The sequence below is a fragment of the Puccinia triticina genome, chromosome 17A, assembly GCF_026914185.1.
Source record: "Puccinia triticina chromosome 17A, complete sequence".
Lineage (NCBI taxonomy): Eukaryota > Fungi > Basidiomycota > Pucciniomycetes > Pucciniales > Pucciniaceae > Puccinia > Puccinia triticina.
The window spans coordinates 4,323,442-4,340,202 of NC_070574.1; the positions used below are offsets into that span (position 1 = coordinate 4,323,442).

A 16,761-nucleotide genomic window follows, 5' to 3' on the forward strand; every position below is an offset into this window, starting at 1 on the left:
CGGCGATCTCGCTTCGCAGGTTCTGTATGTCCTCTCTCTGTGCCCTATCAATGCACGCCCGTTTATATTCCAAGGACAACTTTCATTCCAAGTTACACTCCCCTACCCCTCTCACCTGCACGTATCCTGTTTCACCAGTGAAGTGGTCACTCTAATTCCCTCCGTTCATTTCCCCCGTAATTAGTATATATAAGTACATCTTGATCCACTCTGCATATGATACTCATCCCCCTCCCACTACGTCTGCTTGCCATAAATCTGTTTGCAGTTTTTGATCGTTTTGGCTCGATTTAGACCCGCCATTTTGGAGAAACATAGGCCGTAAGATGGCCGTGGTGTGACCAGTCGCAACTAGAGGTTCAAGTTACACTGCATCTTATTCTTAATTACTAATTACTTGAATACAATATTTACAAATTCTTTACAAATATCATATCCTTCGCGAATCGCGTTGGTTGACACATGCCAAAAACCTTCGCCCGGCTCTACCATCATTCCACGGACCGCGATCACGGCTCACGACCACTGAAGCAGGGGTTAACAATATAATCCATCTTGAAGTTAACTGATATCAGATCATCATCAGCCATCCAAGTCTGTAGTCACTTTTGCTCTCGGTGGGTACCCTCGTCCTTTTGTTTGCCTTGAGCTTCCTCGCTCGATCCAAGTCTCTCTTTCTACTTTAATTATGTAGTCCACCTCCCTTCTAGCGTGCTTTTTACTTCATCGTAATAGGGAGATAAATATATATCCATCTTGAACTCTCTTATCCAGATTCAACCCAAAAGATGTGCAACAAACTTAATATAAATAAGGCCAGGATCAGGGTGTCGATGACGCACGTACTCTTACTGGCCCGGATTGCTCAAATCCACCTTCTCTCCACCGCAAGCCTCGATTGGTCGTTTGAAGATGATGATATAATGTTGGATATGCATGCCTCCAAACGAGTCTGGCTTCCCCCTCTCTCCCTTTCTCACTGATTCTCTATCTCAGAAATGTTATGATTACAAATAATCAAGATGATGATGACGATGGTTAATCAGGCTTGACGATATTATTTAGATAAATCTGTATCATCAGTCTCATACATAGGATGCCCTACTGGGGTTAGTAGCCTACATATACACAGGCACTCGATCGACCGGCCCTCGAAAGTCGAGACTATGTTTTACAAACTCGCAGATATTGAGATAGATTATTGTTGCACATTCTCCACCTACCTCCCTCCCTTCGGAGTTTGCCTTGAGGACAAGGTTCAAAGAACTCTCTCCAAGCTTGCGGCTTTCTTCCAGCAGACTACAGCGTATTAGGAATCAGTTTCTCGTGCGGCCTGTTTTCAATGTTCCCAGTTGGTGCCACTGTATCTCATCTTTTTTCCGTTGCAACTTGCGGCTGGTTCGAATCCTGATGACAAATTTCATTAACTTCGACTTTCATCACGACTTGACATAATTGCATATTTATCTATTTATTTACTTTCCTTGGTCATTATAACTACGTATACTGTTCCGCTTAGTTAAAACATTGATGTATGCTCACACCGAATCGATTGATGTCTTGTCGAATCCTTAAATTGTTATTTGCCCTCATCCAGATCTTCAGCTTACCGCAAGTCAACCACACTCTCAAACTACAACTCGGAGTTGGACAGTTGCTTGTAGCTTCACTGGATCATTTGCGCCTCACACGCCCCAACACCCTCATCCAAGTTGGATAAAAGAAGGTTGCTCTCGTCGGAGTGGCGACCTGAGGGTCTGAGCTATTAAGAAGGTACATATTTACTTTGGTCAATCTCAATGATCACTTCCATCGAGTAGCTAACTTCAGTCGTCAATCCATGCCGCCTTAAAGTTTTCTTGTTTGCTCTTCAGTGACCACTCAACCGCATCTTTCCCCATCTGGGCCAGGAATCTTATCAGTCCATCCCGGTTTCTAACTGCTTAAACAAATATAACATAAATAGATAGACAACTTGTTGAAGAAACTTGAGCAACACACTTATTACCCAGCGGTGTGTGACCATCTCTTCTCCCAACGTTAAGCCACAAACATGACACTGACATCCATTCCTTGTCATCCTCTGGGTGAAAGATAACTCCCACAGGCGCATTCATCCACCTCACTCTGCCAGACCACCATGGCACCTCAATCCCTCACACCCACCAGGAACTTGGGCCGTGACTCGTTACGCTCCCTGGCACCGCTGCTCAACGACTTGCCCCCGCCATCATTCTCTAGCCAACATTCTTCGCGTCGTCCAGCCCGTCCTGATGAAGGATCTTCCTTACAAGCTAAAAATCCCAACATGCCACTCCATCTCAACCTCACCTGTTCCCAGCCTTCTACCTCTCCTCCTACCCCCAAATCTATCTATCAACCAGATCTTCCACGACCTTTGATCAAGTCATCCTCACTTGACTCTTCCTCTGGCCAATCTGAAAGCCCCCCCACCCCATCCGGGCATCAGTTGCATTCGATTTCTCCCTCTTCTTACCATGCCTATCGCCCGGAATGGATTTCTGTTTCTTCCCCCATCATAGCTTCTTCCTTCGATCATCCTGACTACCACGTCGCCCCGCCATCTAAAAGGCCCCGCCAATTACTTAATCCTGAACCGCGCCCACCCTTTCGGGTGGATTCACAGCATGATACCGACACTCGCCAGCACCCAGCCCCAGCCCCTTCGAGAATGATGCCTCATGGTTCAAAAACCCGTTTTCCCGAGCTAAACCCCGCACCAGGCCCCGAGAGCCATGGCCCACTCGAGTCTCGTAGCGGTTCTTGCTCACCGTCTTCTGGCGAGGTCGATGAACCGACGTATCTCCAGCATTCAAATGACCACGCGCTCGGATCTCACTCGTATTCCCATCTGGTTGCCATCCCTCATCCAATCCTAATGGATGAGGAGCGGAGCATATGCTCCCGTGCCCTCAAAAATACCAGTTTAGTCACTGCTTACATATTTATATCTTTTTCCTTCAACATATTCTCATTCTCGCAGTTGGCTAACTCCCCTGCCTCTCTTGTCACTCAAACAAATAGAACGCGCTGCTCAAAATCGAGCTGCGCAAAGAGCTTTTCGAGAGAGAAAAGACCGCTACGTGAGGGAACTGGAGGCACGCTCGGTCCAACTCGAAGAATACCTCGCACGAATTGGACTATTGGAGGAGCGTGAGCGTGACATAGCAGCTCGCGAGGCTGAGTTAAAGAATGCCACACCTCAATCTGCCACGGTAGATGATCGCGGAAATATGTATTGTAAACCGATGACGAGTGATGACGAAACGTTAAATCGCATTAATCGACTGGAGCATCAGCTAGAAAATTCCCGTGGAGAAATCGCCAGGTTGAGAGCAGAGTTGATGAAATTCCATCACGAGGAGGAAATAGATCAAAGTAGAAGGAGGTGCTTTGAAGAGCCATCCTATTCCGCTTCGCAGAGCCAACACACTAGACGGTCAAGACCCCTTGGTCAGATTGCGAGGCATTCAGAGCCAACCGAAGCACACGTGGGTCGATAAACGCCGACCACATTGACGGAGGTGCAACTCACCTGGATGATGATCAATGTATATTTTGGACCGTATACCTTTTTCTTTATATTTGTTTTCGTCATGACATTTATAAGTATTAGATTTTCTTGTCTATAATTATCATAGTAGAACTGCTTTTTCTTCTTTTACTTTAGGTTTTGTTGTTGTTTACCTGTCTCAAAATACCAAAACATAAATGTGAACTTTTGAAGTATACTTTTAGTGCGAACTTTTCTCTAATTCAAAAATAGCGTGTCTGTCTTTCTGTGGGCATGGTTTTCCTGATTAGTATGCAATGTGTAACATGCAAGTCTGCTGCGCATGCGTATCCGCAGGGACATGTATAAATTTGTGATATGATTTTAGGGCTGGGCCCTGACCTGAGCTGAATTGGGTACATATACCCAACTATCCGACCCGGTTGGACGGAGCGCGGGAGGTTTTTTCAGGCTTTTACCCAATTGGATATATCGGGAGGAGTCTTCCCACGGGTCAGAGACCTATCCTTCAATAGGGGGTTTCACGATAAGCATTTTTGCTTCCCGCGGTACTAAATTTCTTTACTCGCGGGTGACATACTCACTTAAAAATTTGGCGTGAAGTCCCGCAGGAAATTTCGCCGAGCATCCTCATAACAATACTCGCAAGCGATCAAACACCTTCCCGGGTTTCCTTATTGTGAAACCCCCTAATTTAAACAGCAGGCTTGTGAAGATTCAAGTTCTGAGCGCGCGCTGTGGTGATCAATTCTGGAACTCGTGTCAAATTGTCCACGGAGCAATCAGCGCGGCGCACAGGCGGTGCTGAAACGGTGCGGAACAGAGCGGAGCGGAGCGCACAACTGAAGGCGGCGGCGCGCGGACTGGATAGCGGAGGTGGTGATTGGGGGAAGCCGTGGCAGCCAGAAGGGCGGCGTGTGGGATCCTGACATCATAGGCTAGACAGGGGCGTGATAGCTAGAGAGAGAGGAGTTTGACGGCGGTCAAAGGCAAGCGGCGGAGGCGACAGGAGTTGGCATGAGAGCAGAGCTTGGCAGATGACGTGCGTGTGTATAGCGCTTGGCGGATGACGAGTGTGCGTGTGTGAACGGAGTTAGCGGATGGCATGCGTGGGAGGCGGGCGGAGGATATCTTTTAGTTCTCTTCATTTTTCTCTATAAAACCACAGTGGGGGAGAAAGGATTCATCATCATACTCCCCACAAACTCTCCTTTTTACGTTTTTTACTTTACTTTGCGGATTGTTGTGCTTCTTTTACTTTGCATACATTGCAGAGTGGAGTTTTTATGTTGCGGACTTGCTTTATGTGTTACGGTTGCGCTTTGCAGAGTTTTGTGCTGGCTTTACGGCTGTTTTCTTGCAATTGTTGCGGAGTTATCTTCTTTATGCGGCGGAGCTTTATTTTGCTGTTTACTTTTGCGGAGCTTTATTATTTTACGTGCTTTAATTTATTTATCCCACTCAGAGCACTACAACACGGCGGAGCTGTGGAGTGGAGCTTCTCCAGATCACCCGACTTTACCTGGGAATCATCTTGGAGCGGCGGGGTCCTGACATTTCTACGCAGTGACCGCTTTCGTTCATCACAGCGCACAAGCGGTGAAGAGAGTCTAGGTTTAAACCTAACCCAACTAGGGAGCAAGGTCAGTGACCACTCCTCCAGACTATGCATATGCATATGTTCCACAGGCAGAAGAAGAAACTCTAAGAGCATCCACATCCGTGGCTATATTAGCCTGGGCTAACTAGCTTGGATTACAATTGGAATAGGCTGATCCAATTGGTCATCTGCATGGGTGGGGATTAGTGGGTCCAAGCAACAATGGGCCTTTACTATACAGATATTGGTATAGTATAGTTATCGTATTTTTTTTGGTCCAATAACAGTACTGTCATTTCCATTTTCCGTAATGAAATTTTAATACTATATCCAATTGCATGAGGTTTTTTTTTTTTTTTTTGAAAATACTATATCTAAATGAAGGAAGAAACAAAAAAAAATCTCAATACTATACTGGCCAGATGTGGCCAGTACCACTACTGAGTAGGGATGAAAATCTATCTATATCTTGGGCTTGGGGCTCAGAGCACCCAATGCCTTTCCGGCCTCAGCAAAGTCCCCTGAGAGGGAAAAATCCTCACAAAGCCACATAAGGCTGCTGAAGGATTTTGAGTTAGTAGAAGGGAACAGACAACCATGTCTGGAGCCACACACTTCTGCAGCCACAGAGAACAATCTCTCAACAGAACAAGACCTACCGGGTGTTCCTAAATAAGCCCTTGCTATTGCCGCAAGGACCAGGTAGGTGGCATAGTTCAACTGTACAATAGGGGGTTTCAAACATGGTGCAGGTCCTGTTTCAGGAACCCTCAATTCAAAAAATCAGGGAACCTGCAACAAACCCACCCTATTTACTGAAACAACATACAGAAATAATTTGAAAATTCATTTTGCAGGAACTTTGTTGTCAGCCTTAGAGATACATCAAGTATCCAAAAGACTGCAATAACCTAAATAATAACAATTAGTGAATTATTACTGCAGAATCAGATTCCCCATCATAAATTAAGGGGGGTCACCCACTCAAAGTAACTCCTTATTCCTATTCCTTCATGTACTAATTGTATAAATAAGAATTGGCCCCAGAAAGCGCCCAAAAATAGTATTACATACAAAAAATTAGTATAATAAACAAAGTACATAAAAATAAACTGTTTTACATTAAAGAGTGATATTACTTGTGTAAAAATACCCCGTGAAAGCATTATGTAGACTTCTACTGAAGCTCTTTCACATGGCAATTGGTTATAAACATGCCATGTGACAGAGTCAGGGAAATCAGTCTATCATAATACAAACTAGAGGCCAATGCGGCTGCGCCGCTGCAGAATTCACTTTCCACTTTACTCCCCAGCTCAAGTGGACATAAACCATTAGGTTGAAACTGAGCTCACAATAATTTTACTTTGGATAGTCAGGGTATCATTGTTAAAGTTACTGCTAAGAATATCCACTTACTGGATGCTTCGAGTGGCAGTATTGTTCCTGGAAAAATGGTTGAATTTTTTGGAAATCTCACACAGAGGAGTTCAGAAAATGGTTTGATCAAAGTGGATGTTAGTAAAGTCCCCTAATACTTGTTATTACTCATTTAACTGATCCAGAAAGATTTTATGACTTGCAATATCATAAGTCTGCTCTGGATAATGCTTGCAGCTAGATAAATGAGAGCTATCAAATTGAATTCTCTGCTTCCACTTTTTTCATGTCAATTTTTTCATAAATATTTCTCACTGCAAAAAAAACTTGGTCAACTGCTTTCAGTTGACATGCAGGATACTCAAGCCAAGCTGCCATTGTAACTCCACCTGAATGCACAAGTGTCTTTGTTGGCACAGTCACTGTGCAAGGTGCACAGTGACTGTGCATTAAAGCTTGGGTTGAGTCAAACCTTGAGTAAGGCTGGTGTAACACCACAAGCTTCCTCAGAGTTACCACATGTCAACTGCTCACAGTTGACACAGTTTTTTTTGCAGTGTCTGATTTTGCCTTCTCCATATGCTTGTCTTTCAAATAAATATTACTTGAAACATAGCAAATTTGATAAATCCCATGGTCAGAAAACAATTTTACTTTTTGTAGAAAGAGTCTTTATAATTATGGCTCTCAAACTGGGTGATCATAAGGAGTAGCATGCTGATAATGCATAATAGATTATATTTCAAAATTAGTGAAGTAAAGAAAGCACAAAGATTATCTGTTCAACACCAAGAATTTTTTTCAACACTATTTTCTGCTTCTCCATTGAAAATCTCTCAAGAAATATTACAGAAGTGGAGAGTGAATAAAACAATAAAACAGTATTCAGGAAAACCCTTTCCTCATCTCAAATAGTTGCACCTCAAAAAACCCATGTCAAGAGGAGAAGGTTTCAGATGTTGGCAAGCTGGATCAATCCATCATTCCAACTACACACTCTGGTCAAATATGCTTGGGGTTGGAGCACCCCAATCCACTACAATGGTTCTTTGAGGCAACCACATCACACTCCAAAAAATTCTGTTCCATGCAACCTTTGGAGCATATACAGTCTAGACAGTCTAAACTTGGAGAGCATTTACCCTGTACCCATAAGTATTTCTTTAAGTACAGTTCCACAATTTGTGTGATTCTTATTGTTTGTGCAATAAAAATCTCTTCACCTCTAGTCAGATGTTGGAACTGACATATTGACACATGGCAGGGGTTTCCGTGTGAAATTTTGGGCTATCTGCAAGGTGTTTATGACCTGCATCAAACAAAATTCTCAAAGGCCACACAGTTTATGGTGGTATGAGATTGTGAGGGCCTTGCTATCCCGGGGTTTGAGGAACTTGTGAGATACTTTGATAAAAGGATGGAACACTTGGACAACATGAATAGCCACTTTCAGCACCTAATTCCAGAGCACGAGAATCTGTCTCGGAAAAAGACAGGTTGGGCGTGTTAGCAAGAGAGAGAGAGGGAGAGAGAGAGAGAGAGAGGTGTGAGAGGATGGAGACGGACTTCAAGCTGGCCACCCCAACAGGCCAAGCCTGCAACTCGGTTGCAATGCTCCTGGTACTCCTTCAGACTTATCAGCCCCACCAACAGCCCCTCATCCTGGCCCGGCAAGTAATGGATGAACTCATCCACATGTCCCCGCATATAGTGGTGATCTTCCAACGCTGAACATATTAACCTTTTTCTTTTTCTCTCTCTCTAGCAAGAAAAAGTTGATGGTAAATTGACCTCAAAGATTTGCAGTTTTAGAGAACTGCAAGTCCGGAGCAGGTCCTTGTTTTCAAGATTCCAAAGGTTGTTTTTGGGTGAAAGCTGGGAATTGAGTTGGGCGCCAAGCTGGGCCTGGAGCTGCGCAGTGTTCCGTTTGGCAATCTTAAGCATGATCCTGTTATGTTTCTTGCGCAGGGAGGTGGTCATTGAGAGTTTGGATGGGAGGGCGCGGAGGATGTTTTGTTGGGAGTAGAGACGGAGGGCAAGGCGGCGGCGGCGGAGGAGGAGGCGGATGAGATCATCAAGAAGCAGACGGCATGGGCCACCTCCTTGATTCCTTCTCCCAGATCATGCAGATTTTGCAAGGTTGTGTTGCTCCTGGTATGGTTACCTGTATTACTACTCGGTCGATTGGTCTGGGTTTTCTGTTAATTTACATGAAGTTCTTGCGCGCACTCCACGTTGCATTATGAATACGCAGCAGTTGTTCAATTATCACTTGCATCTTAATCATCATGAAAGTAAACCTATCTCAAACCTAAGCAATACTTTCCCGAAAACAAAACTCAACCCCAAATCACCACACGCTTGCTAGTCTTTTCTTCACACGTTTATATCATCATCACCGTGAAGAAGAGACTAGTAAGTGGAAAAGACCTCCATCAAAATTTCCCCTGCAACAAATTCTCAGCTCAATCAAAAACTAACAATCACCTCCTTCTGTGCTTTTATTCATTTCACATTTTGTACATACTTAGATTCAATCCTCTTTTGTGTCCTTCACCAATACATCCCAATCTTTCAAAAACAAAATCACTGCATTATTGCAGGTATGCCCAACCCCCAATTTCATATTCTATCCTCCCCATTCAACAAATGTTCTTATTCCTTTATCCGTTTCATCTACGTTCAGGTGTGTGTGTGCAGAGTCATCGTTGTAGCTGTTGAGAGTTGTTGTCTTATTCTAGGATCAAATCTTATACTGTTCAGGTTCGATTATAAATTTCTTTTTCTCATAAAATCTTGGTTTTTCATTGCATCACTATCAATAAAAATACACACGTTTATATCATCATCACCGTGAAGAAGAGACTAATTCAATCCTCTTGCGTTTCCTTTACCAATCCATCCCAATCTTTCAAAAACAAAATTACTGCATTATTGCAGGTGTGTGTGTGCAGAGTTGTTGTTGTAGCTGTTGAGAGTCTTTGTCTTATTCTAGGATCAAATCTTATACTGTTCAGGTGTGTGTGTGCAAAGTTGTTGTCGTAGCTGATGAGAGTCGTTGTCTTATTCTAGGATCAAATCTTATACTGTTCAGGTTTATCAATTTTCCTGAGTGCAAATTCAATCAGAAATTTACATTTTCAAGGGTGATGGAGGGGGCGAGAGACTGGTCTGGTTTGCAAGCTGCTTCTTGTCGATTTTCTGGCCTTTTGCTCCTCCTGATTCCTCTTTGTCAACCCTGGTGATTGCTCCCTGCTGGGGTTGCTTTGAAGCCGTTAGTTTCTTCTTCAGTGGGCCGAGACCAGATGTCCGCCGCCGTCTTGGCCCCGGTCTTCTTCTGAGCCTGGTTGATGGCTTTCTCCTGATGGGCCTGTTTGTTGATGGCTCTGTTTGGGTCTCCTTTGGGGCAACCAGCGGAAAACATTAGTTCTACTTGGGTGTAATCAAACTTATTGCAAACTACAATCGCCGTGGTTGATAAAGACTGGGTAGTTTGCTTAATGGCTGTGTAAATTCCCGTTTTTTTCCTGTCAAAAACAACGCAACGACTGCCCTAGTGGGGAATGGCACAAAGAAAAAAACCCGTACACGTTGACAGTTGAAATGTGGTTTGCATTGCGCATAGTTTTCATGTTCTACTTGAAGGGCTGTTCAGATCCATCAATGGATACTGGAGTACTGAGAAATGGGGATGAAAATGGTAATGGCTGGGGCGAGTTGGTTTGGTGACAATAGCGGCTGGGTCAATGTGATGCTTGAGCACCCTAGTTTGACCGTAAGCCACAACAGTTGAAATGTGGTCTGGTTACCTCCAGGTGACAAAATGTCCACAATGACCAAGGTAAAAAGGAAGCGGATACTTAAATACCAATGAATGGAGATGAGCGTGGCGAGTTGGCTTGGTGACAATGGTGGCTAGATCAATTCAACAAAGGACTGAAACGGCGGCGCTGCCAAGATATTGCAAGTGCATGTGGAGCAGGGGTTTGGTTATAATGGGATGGCAATGGTTGCCATAGATAAGTTGGAGTTCAAATTGGAGGTGCACAGGCAACAGGGATAGAAGGGCGTGCACGAGACGGCAATGGCAACTGGAGTTGTCGGGAACGCACCACAAGAGCTTAAATAGCTGGATTCAATGGTTGTGTTTTCCCCAGGGCAATTGGAGATGCTGCAATTCCAGCTATCCATTGCCCTCAACCCCTCCACTGTTGCACATGCGCAGTCTGAGGGGCAAAGAGTGGGCCCCCCACGGGTCCGTAGCCTTAGCTGCGGGCCGGGGGCCTTCACGTCCATCACTTTTGAACCGTGCGCTTGACACAGGATGGGTGTTGCGCCTGTGGGCACAGCTTTGCCAATGTTGGAAGGCTGTTTGAGAATTTAGAGTGCTTTGGTTTTTTTTTTAACGTGTGTTGTTTGAGGAAAAGTTACAATTTCTAGATTGTTTTTTTGTACAACAAAACCCTTGATTTTTTTTCTTATTTTGTGTATTTACAGGGGGAACCCTTGATTTTTTTTTCAGGATTCTGGCAAAACTGTGGCTTTAATAAACTTGGATTTGTTATATTATACCTGTGGTTTTCTTAACCTCTGGAACAATACTTTTAATATCTTTGGCGCTATCCACCGCCTGTTCTGCTAGGTTTTTAATTTTAAAGGCACTGTTGTGTACATTCTGGTGTATGTTATTGATTTTATTATCAATGTGCTCAATATTTTTAATCAGAATTTGGTTGAAGAAATCTTCTACTCTTGCTAGAGGCTCTTCTAGATTCTCTGTTTTATCCCTTCTGGTGATTTCTCTATTTACACCGGGTAGCTTGTTACTTTTCTCTTGTTTTTTTGAGCGTTGAGCTTCTTGGCGCTCTGTTTTGGTATCTGGTTTAGAAATATGATTGATTTCTTGGATTGTAGCATGAGATTCTTGACTGACGACTATGGGATTTACAAGATCATGTTTCTCTGACTCAGGAATATATGTGTAGGACTGTTCTGTACTCTCTTTATATTTAGAAGTACCTTTGGAGGGTTGCTTGTTCTTAAAAATGTGTTTAGTGGACAATAAGACAGGCTTGGTACTATAATTAATAGAAAGAAAGTTATTCTGCATGCTGTTGGGTTCAACGGTCTTAGGGATAAGTGTAGAGGATGATATGATAGGAGCTATAGGCTTAGGAACTGTTGGAAGAAAGTATTCTTGGGTGTCTGTTGGTTCGTTACCTGTATCTACTCCTCTATGGCATCCTTCACCTCCATGAGTACTCGGGCCATGCGAAATGTCTCTTTCCACTTGTTGTCAGTTTTCTTTGGCTTTCTCTTGTAAGGTTTCGGCTTTGAGCCTGACGGTTGCGGTTTGGATCAGTCAATCTTCGGGATCTTGTACGGCTTCTTTGGATCTTGCTCTTTGCTTTCCTTTGCCGGTTTCTTGCTGTTCTCGAGCACTTTGATGTGCTTGCGCTCCGTGTACGGGTTCCATCCGTCCGAGTGTTTTGTCAGAATTTCCTTCCAGGGGAGGAACTTTTGGACTACCCAAAACAACGAGATTACCTGTTCCAGGTGCGACTTGAGGAGATCCATCTTGTTGTAATTCTTGGTGTTGAGATAGGCGGCTTTTGTCACTTTGAATATCACTATCACGTCCTCCTGAGCTTTGTTTAGGACTAGGACCAAGTGACGTTAGTATGGATTCGTCCATATTTGTATATTTTGATGGTGTTGCAACTGACCTTGAGGGGTTTCCTCCGTAACTACCTCAAGCTTGTCCTACTCGGCTTCCTCTCCTTCCTCAACCTCTTTTGGTGGGGGGAGGGTTCGCTGAGTGGTCTTTACCTGATCTGGTATCCACCATGGTTATGCCTCCACAGCCAGAGGGATTCCTCCAGTCAAAGAGGCAGTACACATTTTTGAATGGAGGAATCCCTACAATTGAGGAGGCAATCTGTGATTGGAGGAATTCCTCCAGTCAGAGCTGTGCAATTGTTTGAATTCCTCCAACCAGAGCCTCAGAGGTCAATTTGACTTGCAGCACAGCAGTTTTACTGTTGTATTAGGTGTAATACAACATTACAAATGCAGGGCAAACAATTAAGACAACCCACAGGTCAACTTTATATGATGAATACTTGTACCAAATACTTGCCTGTTGTTCAACCCAAGATCCTGGCACCTGCACCCACACCCGGCACCTGTAGATGAGTACTTGTTGTAAGCCTGGAATTACTCCCCTAGGGGTGCTGAGTACTTGCCAAGAAGTAATTTTTGCAATCTCTACAACTAAGCATGAATTTTAGTGCTGCAACAGATGTCATTTTTGATGTTTACAGAGTAAAATATTCCTGGAAGTATCTTGAGTGCCACAGCCTCATGCTGTGATGTTAACTCATCAGATTATACAAGCATGACTACAGCAGATATTGATATCAGTTGAACATAACATCAAGCTAGCACATGACTGAGTTAAAACTGAGGCACAGCTCACATCTGGCAGCCTTCCTGAAAGAAGGTTCCATCTGGCACTCTCTGGAGAGTGCGACTATTCCCCCCCTGGTGGATGTTTGGCCAAACGTCATGGTGGACATCGGCTATGGTGGGCAGCTGGGGCGGAACTGTCACACGCTTTTAAACCTCCACTTAATTCATGGTACGTCAACTGATGCACATTGGACTGTGAGGCATCAGATGCAGGCAAACAAGTGTGAAGTGATATGCGGATGTGGGTCATGCCGATACATACATGTCAACCAACACAGCCAGAAGAAACCACAAAGGTGGAGTAGAAGACGCGCAGCAGGCATTTGGCACCCCGTGCTTGGTACCGCACAGGGACCCACCCTTACCAGATGACAAGGTACAAGTGGAAGGTTAGCAAGTAATACGGGCAGCTGAGCAGTAGGAAACCTGAGGTTGTTGTGGATTTCACTGACCACAGTGAATGTGGCTGTTTGGGTGGTTCCAAAAATTAGAGTATCTCCAACCTTCTGCGCAGGAGTAAACAGCAGCTGTGAGCGGCTGAATTGATGTTTCTTGGTATTTATGTAGCATTGGCGTACATTCAAAAGTGTAGGCAAACTGACAAATCCATGGGGATGGACCAAGGCTGCGGATGTGCAGATCAACCACCAGGTGGGCTGGTCAACTCTCCCATGTGTCCTTGTGTGATTGAGGTGCTTGATTGTCTTGTTGCCTACAAGACGTGTTGCAGCTTGTGAACAGTGTGTGGGATAGGTTGTTCAGGGCACACGTGAAACTCACCGCTTGTCCACCCTGATGTTTGGCGGAACGTCAGGGTGGACAGCCTCCATCAGGCCACGCACCAATTGGGTGTCAATGTTCTGCGTCCAAAAAATTACCCAGATTAAGGACAACAGATGCTCAATGGTAGACAAGAGCTTCACACAGAATTTTGCACTGGCACATATTGTGGAGCAGAAGGGCTGCGGCTCGGACATCAAAGACAGCGGGGTGGAAAACCTGCCAATTTCTGTTGTCCCTGAATGGAGAAGCAAATATTTCACCACCATTCTCCACTCTATTGACAAGATGGTCCAGGCTCAGGCGCACCACCGGCAAACTGTTGCGACCCACGCCAAGATCTATTCTTGCTCAAAACGCAACATCAAAAGGTCCAAGGGGATTGTTGGGGTGCCGCGTGATTGCTATAGAAACACCTACTGGAGTCTACAAGCAGGATACTTTGTCAAAGGTTGCACCGATAGGTCTTGACGTGATTGCCCGGAAGCTGAAAGAGATCTGCTTGCCCACTGGAACGTTGGGATCAAGCTTGTCCACTCAAGGGCCAACATCAATCCACACAGCGCCCGCTGGGACCAGTGGACACGTGGGGGGCAATCCTGGATCAGGACCTGGCGTGTCAATGCAGGTAGACAGTTGAAGGGTTGTGTCTTTGGGAATGATGGGATATTTCTGTAATTCTATTTCTGAAGAGGGGTTGGTTATATGTGACCATAAGAAACGACAAGACTTGAGTCACCATAGTGATACGGTGGGGATGCTGTTGTGTGTCTACCCAGCGCGGGATTAAATTTGCCTGTGGAACAACACCCACGGCTCCCTATACTTGTCCGGCCTCATGTTTGGCCAAAGGTGGCGGTGGACATTGTGGCTGGCTGCTTGGTCAGTGTCACACTCTTTGAGGGCTGCCGCGCAGAATCTCTTTATGAATCTGTTGCTTACCTTCTTGCGCCAGCGTTGGTATTGGTCTTTTGCCGCTTGTTCACTCTTAATCCAGTTGTACTCATTAGAGGTGTTCAAAATTGAAATCATAAAATTTTCATTACATAAAATCATAAAATCATAAAACTTTGAAATGATGATTTTATATGTACCATATTATAAATGTTGCTCTAAATTGAGTGTTTGGGTGTGCATATTTTTTTCACCTCAGAATTTTATGATTTTATGGTATTATGATTTTATGCAAGTCAACTTTGAACACCCTAATCGAGAGGCATGTCTTGAAATTCTTGCAGCTCTCGGAATCTTTTTTGGAGCCACCTTTGGATGATTGCAGGCGCTTTGCCCGCTTGCTTATTGCTGACAGGAGTCGTTTGGCGAATCCACTCCACCACCTTGATTGCAAGTAAGTCCCCCAAAGTTTTATTATGTACCTTGAATGGCCAAAAAACCCTCAAACGTAGCAGCTACAATTTGATCAGTTGCCAAATATCACTTATTTGGTAGTTTCTTGGTGTTTCTGACACTATATCTCATCTCAGTGTGGCAATTCCTGCAAGATATTGTTACCAAAATGGTAAAAAGCCCGCAAAGTTTAATTATGTACCTTGACTGTCCACAAAACCCCCAAATTTAGCAGCTACATTTTGATCAGTTGCCAAATATCACTTATTTGGTAGTTTCTTGGTGTTTCTGACACCATATCTCATCCCAGCGGGGGATTCTCGCGCAATATTGTGACCAAAATGTTAAAAAGCCCCCAAATTTTCATTATGTTTCTCTACTGGCCACAAAACCCCCAAATATACCCATTACACTCTGATCAGTTGCCAAATATCACTAATTTGGTAGTTTCTTGATGTTTCTGCCACCATATCCACTGCGGCTACCGCTCTTGCCTGGTACTTGCTGCGGCTAGCTGGCGTCGCCTTTGAACCGCAGCAAGTGCAGAAAGAAAGGTAGGAAGGGCTAAAGACCCTTCCTGACCTTGACCATGAGGAGAAGAGGATGCACCTGCACCTTGTCTCTATGCCAAAGAACATAGAGGTTTTGGGGATTTGGGTGTAAACCCCAACCCACAGAAAGAAAAGAGGGTGGGTGAATGGTTTTTGTGAGAAAAGGCAAGCGGTTCTGGGTGATGATGGGACAAAGAGCGCTGAGGGAATCAAACCATCAGCACTGGGGGGTCATACTTATATGACCCGCGGGGCCGGCCATCACAGATGTGCATTACCTCACGTCTGGCCTTGCGTAAGGTACACCCAGTTCCTTGCCCGCTCATACCGCCTCCATGGACAGGGGGGAACTGTTTTTCCCTCACTCAATCCCCTGAAATCCACTGCGGCTACCGCTCTTGCCTGGTACTTGCTGCGGCTTGCTGGCGTCGCCTTTGAACCGCAGCAAGTACGGGAGGAAAGGTATGAAGGGCTAAGACCCTTCCTGACCTTGACCAGGAGAAGAGGATGAGCCTGCACCTCGTCTCTATGCCAAAGAACATAGAGGTTTTGGGGATTTGGGTGTAAACCCATGACTCAGGTTTTTTATGGAGCCTGAGCAACGCGCAAAAACCCAAACCTCAATGAAAAACAGGCATTGTAGAGAAAAGACTACAGGCAAGGGTAACATCCTCAACCCTGGCGGGCGCGCAAAGGCCGCCCACCCCCCGCTACGGAGGGTAGCGCACTAAAAACCCAGCACAAACTCATAGAACGCACATCTCACAGCAGAACATTTGCTTGCTGGGAGAATTGCAAGAAAAATGAAAGACGCAAAGAAGGAAAAGGAATGGAAATGCACCAACGCCTCATGAAGTAGAAGGAGGACCGCCGCAAAGTGGTGAGGCACGTGTAAGAGTCCTCCAAAAGGACTCTTCACTGGGCAGACACAAGGGTTGGCGCAAGGCCAAGGTGGCTCAAGTTCTAGGAACCACTTATGTTTTGTATTTCTAACCCAGGAGAGAAGTTCAGCTTCTCTCTGCCTATGTACAATCTGAGAAAGAAGAATCCGAAAAGAAGGTGCCTCACCTAACCAGGAGAGAAGTTCAGCTTCTCTC

General features: G+C 44.8%; 2 protein-coding genes across 2 annotated transcripts; both read left to right on the forward strand.

The window, feature by feature from the left end:
• Positions 1-2,140: 2,140 nt before the first annotated feature.
• On the forward strand, positions 2,141-3,540 carry PtA15_17A426 (uncharacterized protein; the record flags this gene model as incomplete). Its single annotated transcript, XM_053164542.1, has 3 exons — positions 2,141-2,945; positions 3,046-3,349; positions 3,444-3,540. The coding sequence occupies 3 exons, from the start codon at positions 2,141-2,143 to the stop codon at positions 3,538-3,540; spliced, it is 1,206 nt and encodes a 401-aa protein (XP_053028499.1).
• Positions 3,541-13,248: 9,708 nt separating this feature from the next.
• Positions 13,249-16,395, forward strand: PtA15_17A427 (uncharacterized protein; the record flags this gene model as incomplete). The annotated part of the gene is made up of 2 exons (XM_053164543.1): positions 13,249-13,375; positions 16,322-16,395. 2 exons carry the CDS (start codon positions 13,249-13,251, stop codon positions 16,393-16,395), a joined length of 201 nt encoding a protein of 66 aa, XP_053028500.1.
• Between the last annotated feature and the right edge of the window lie 366 nt (positions 16,396-16,761).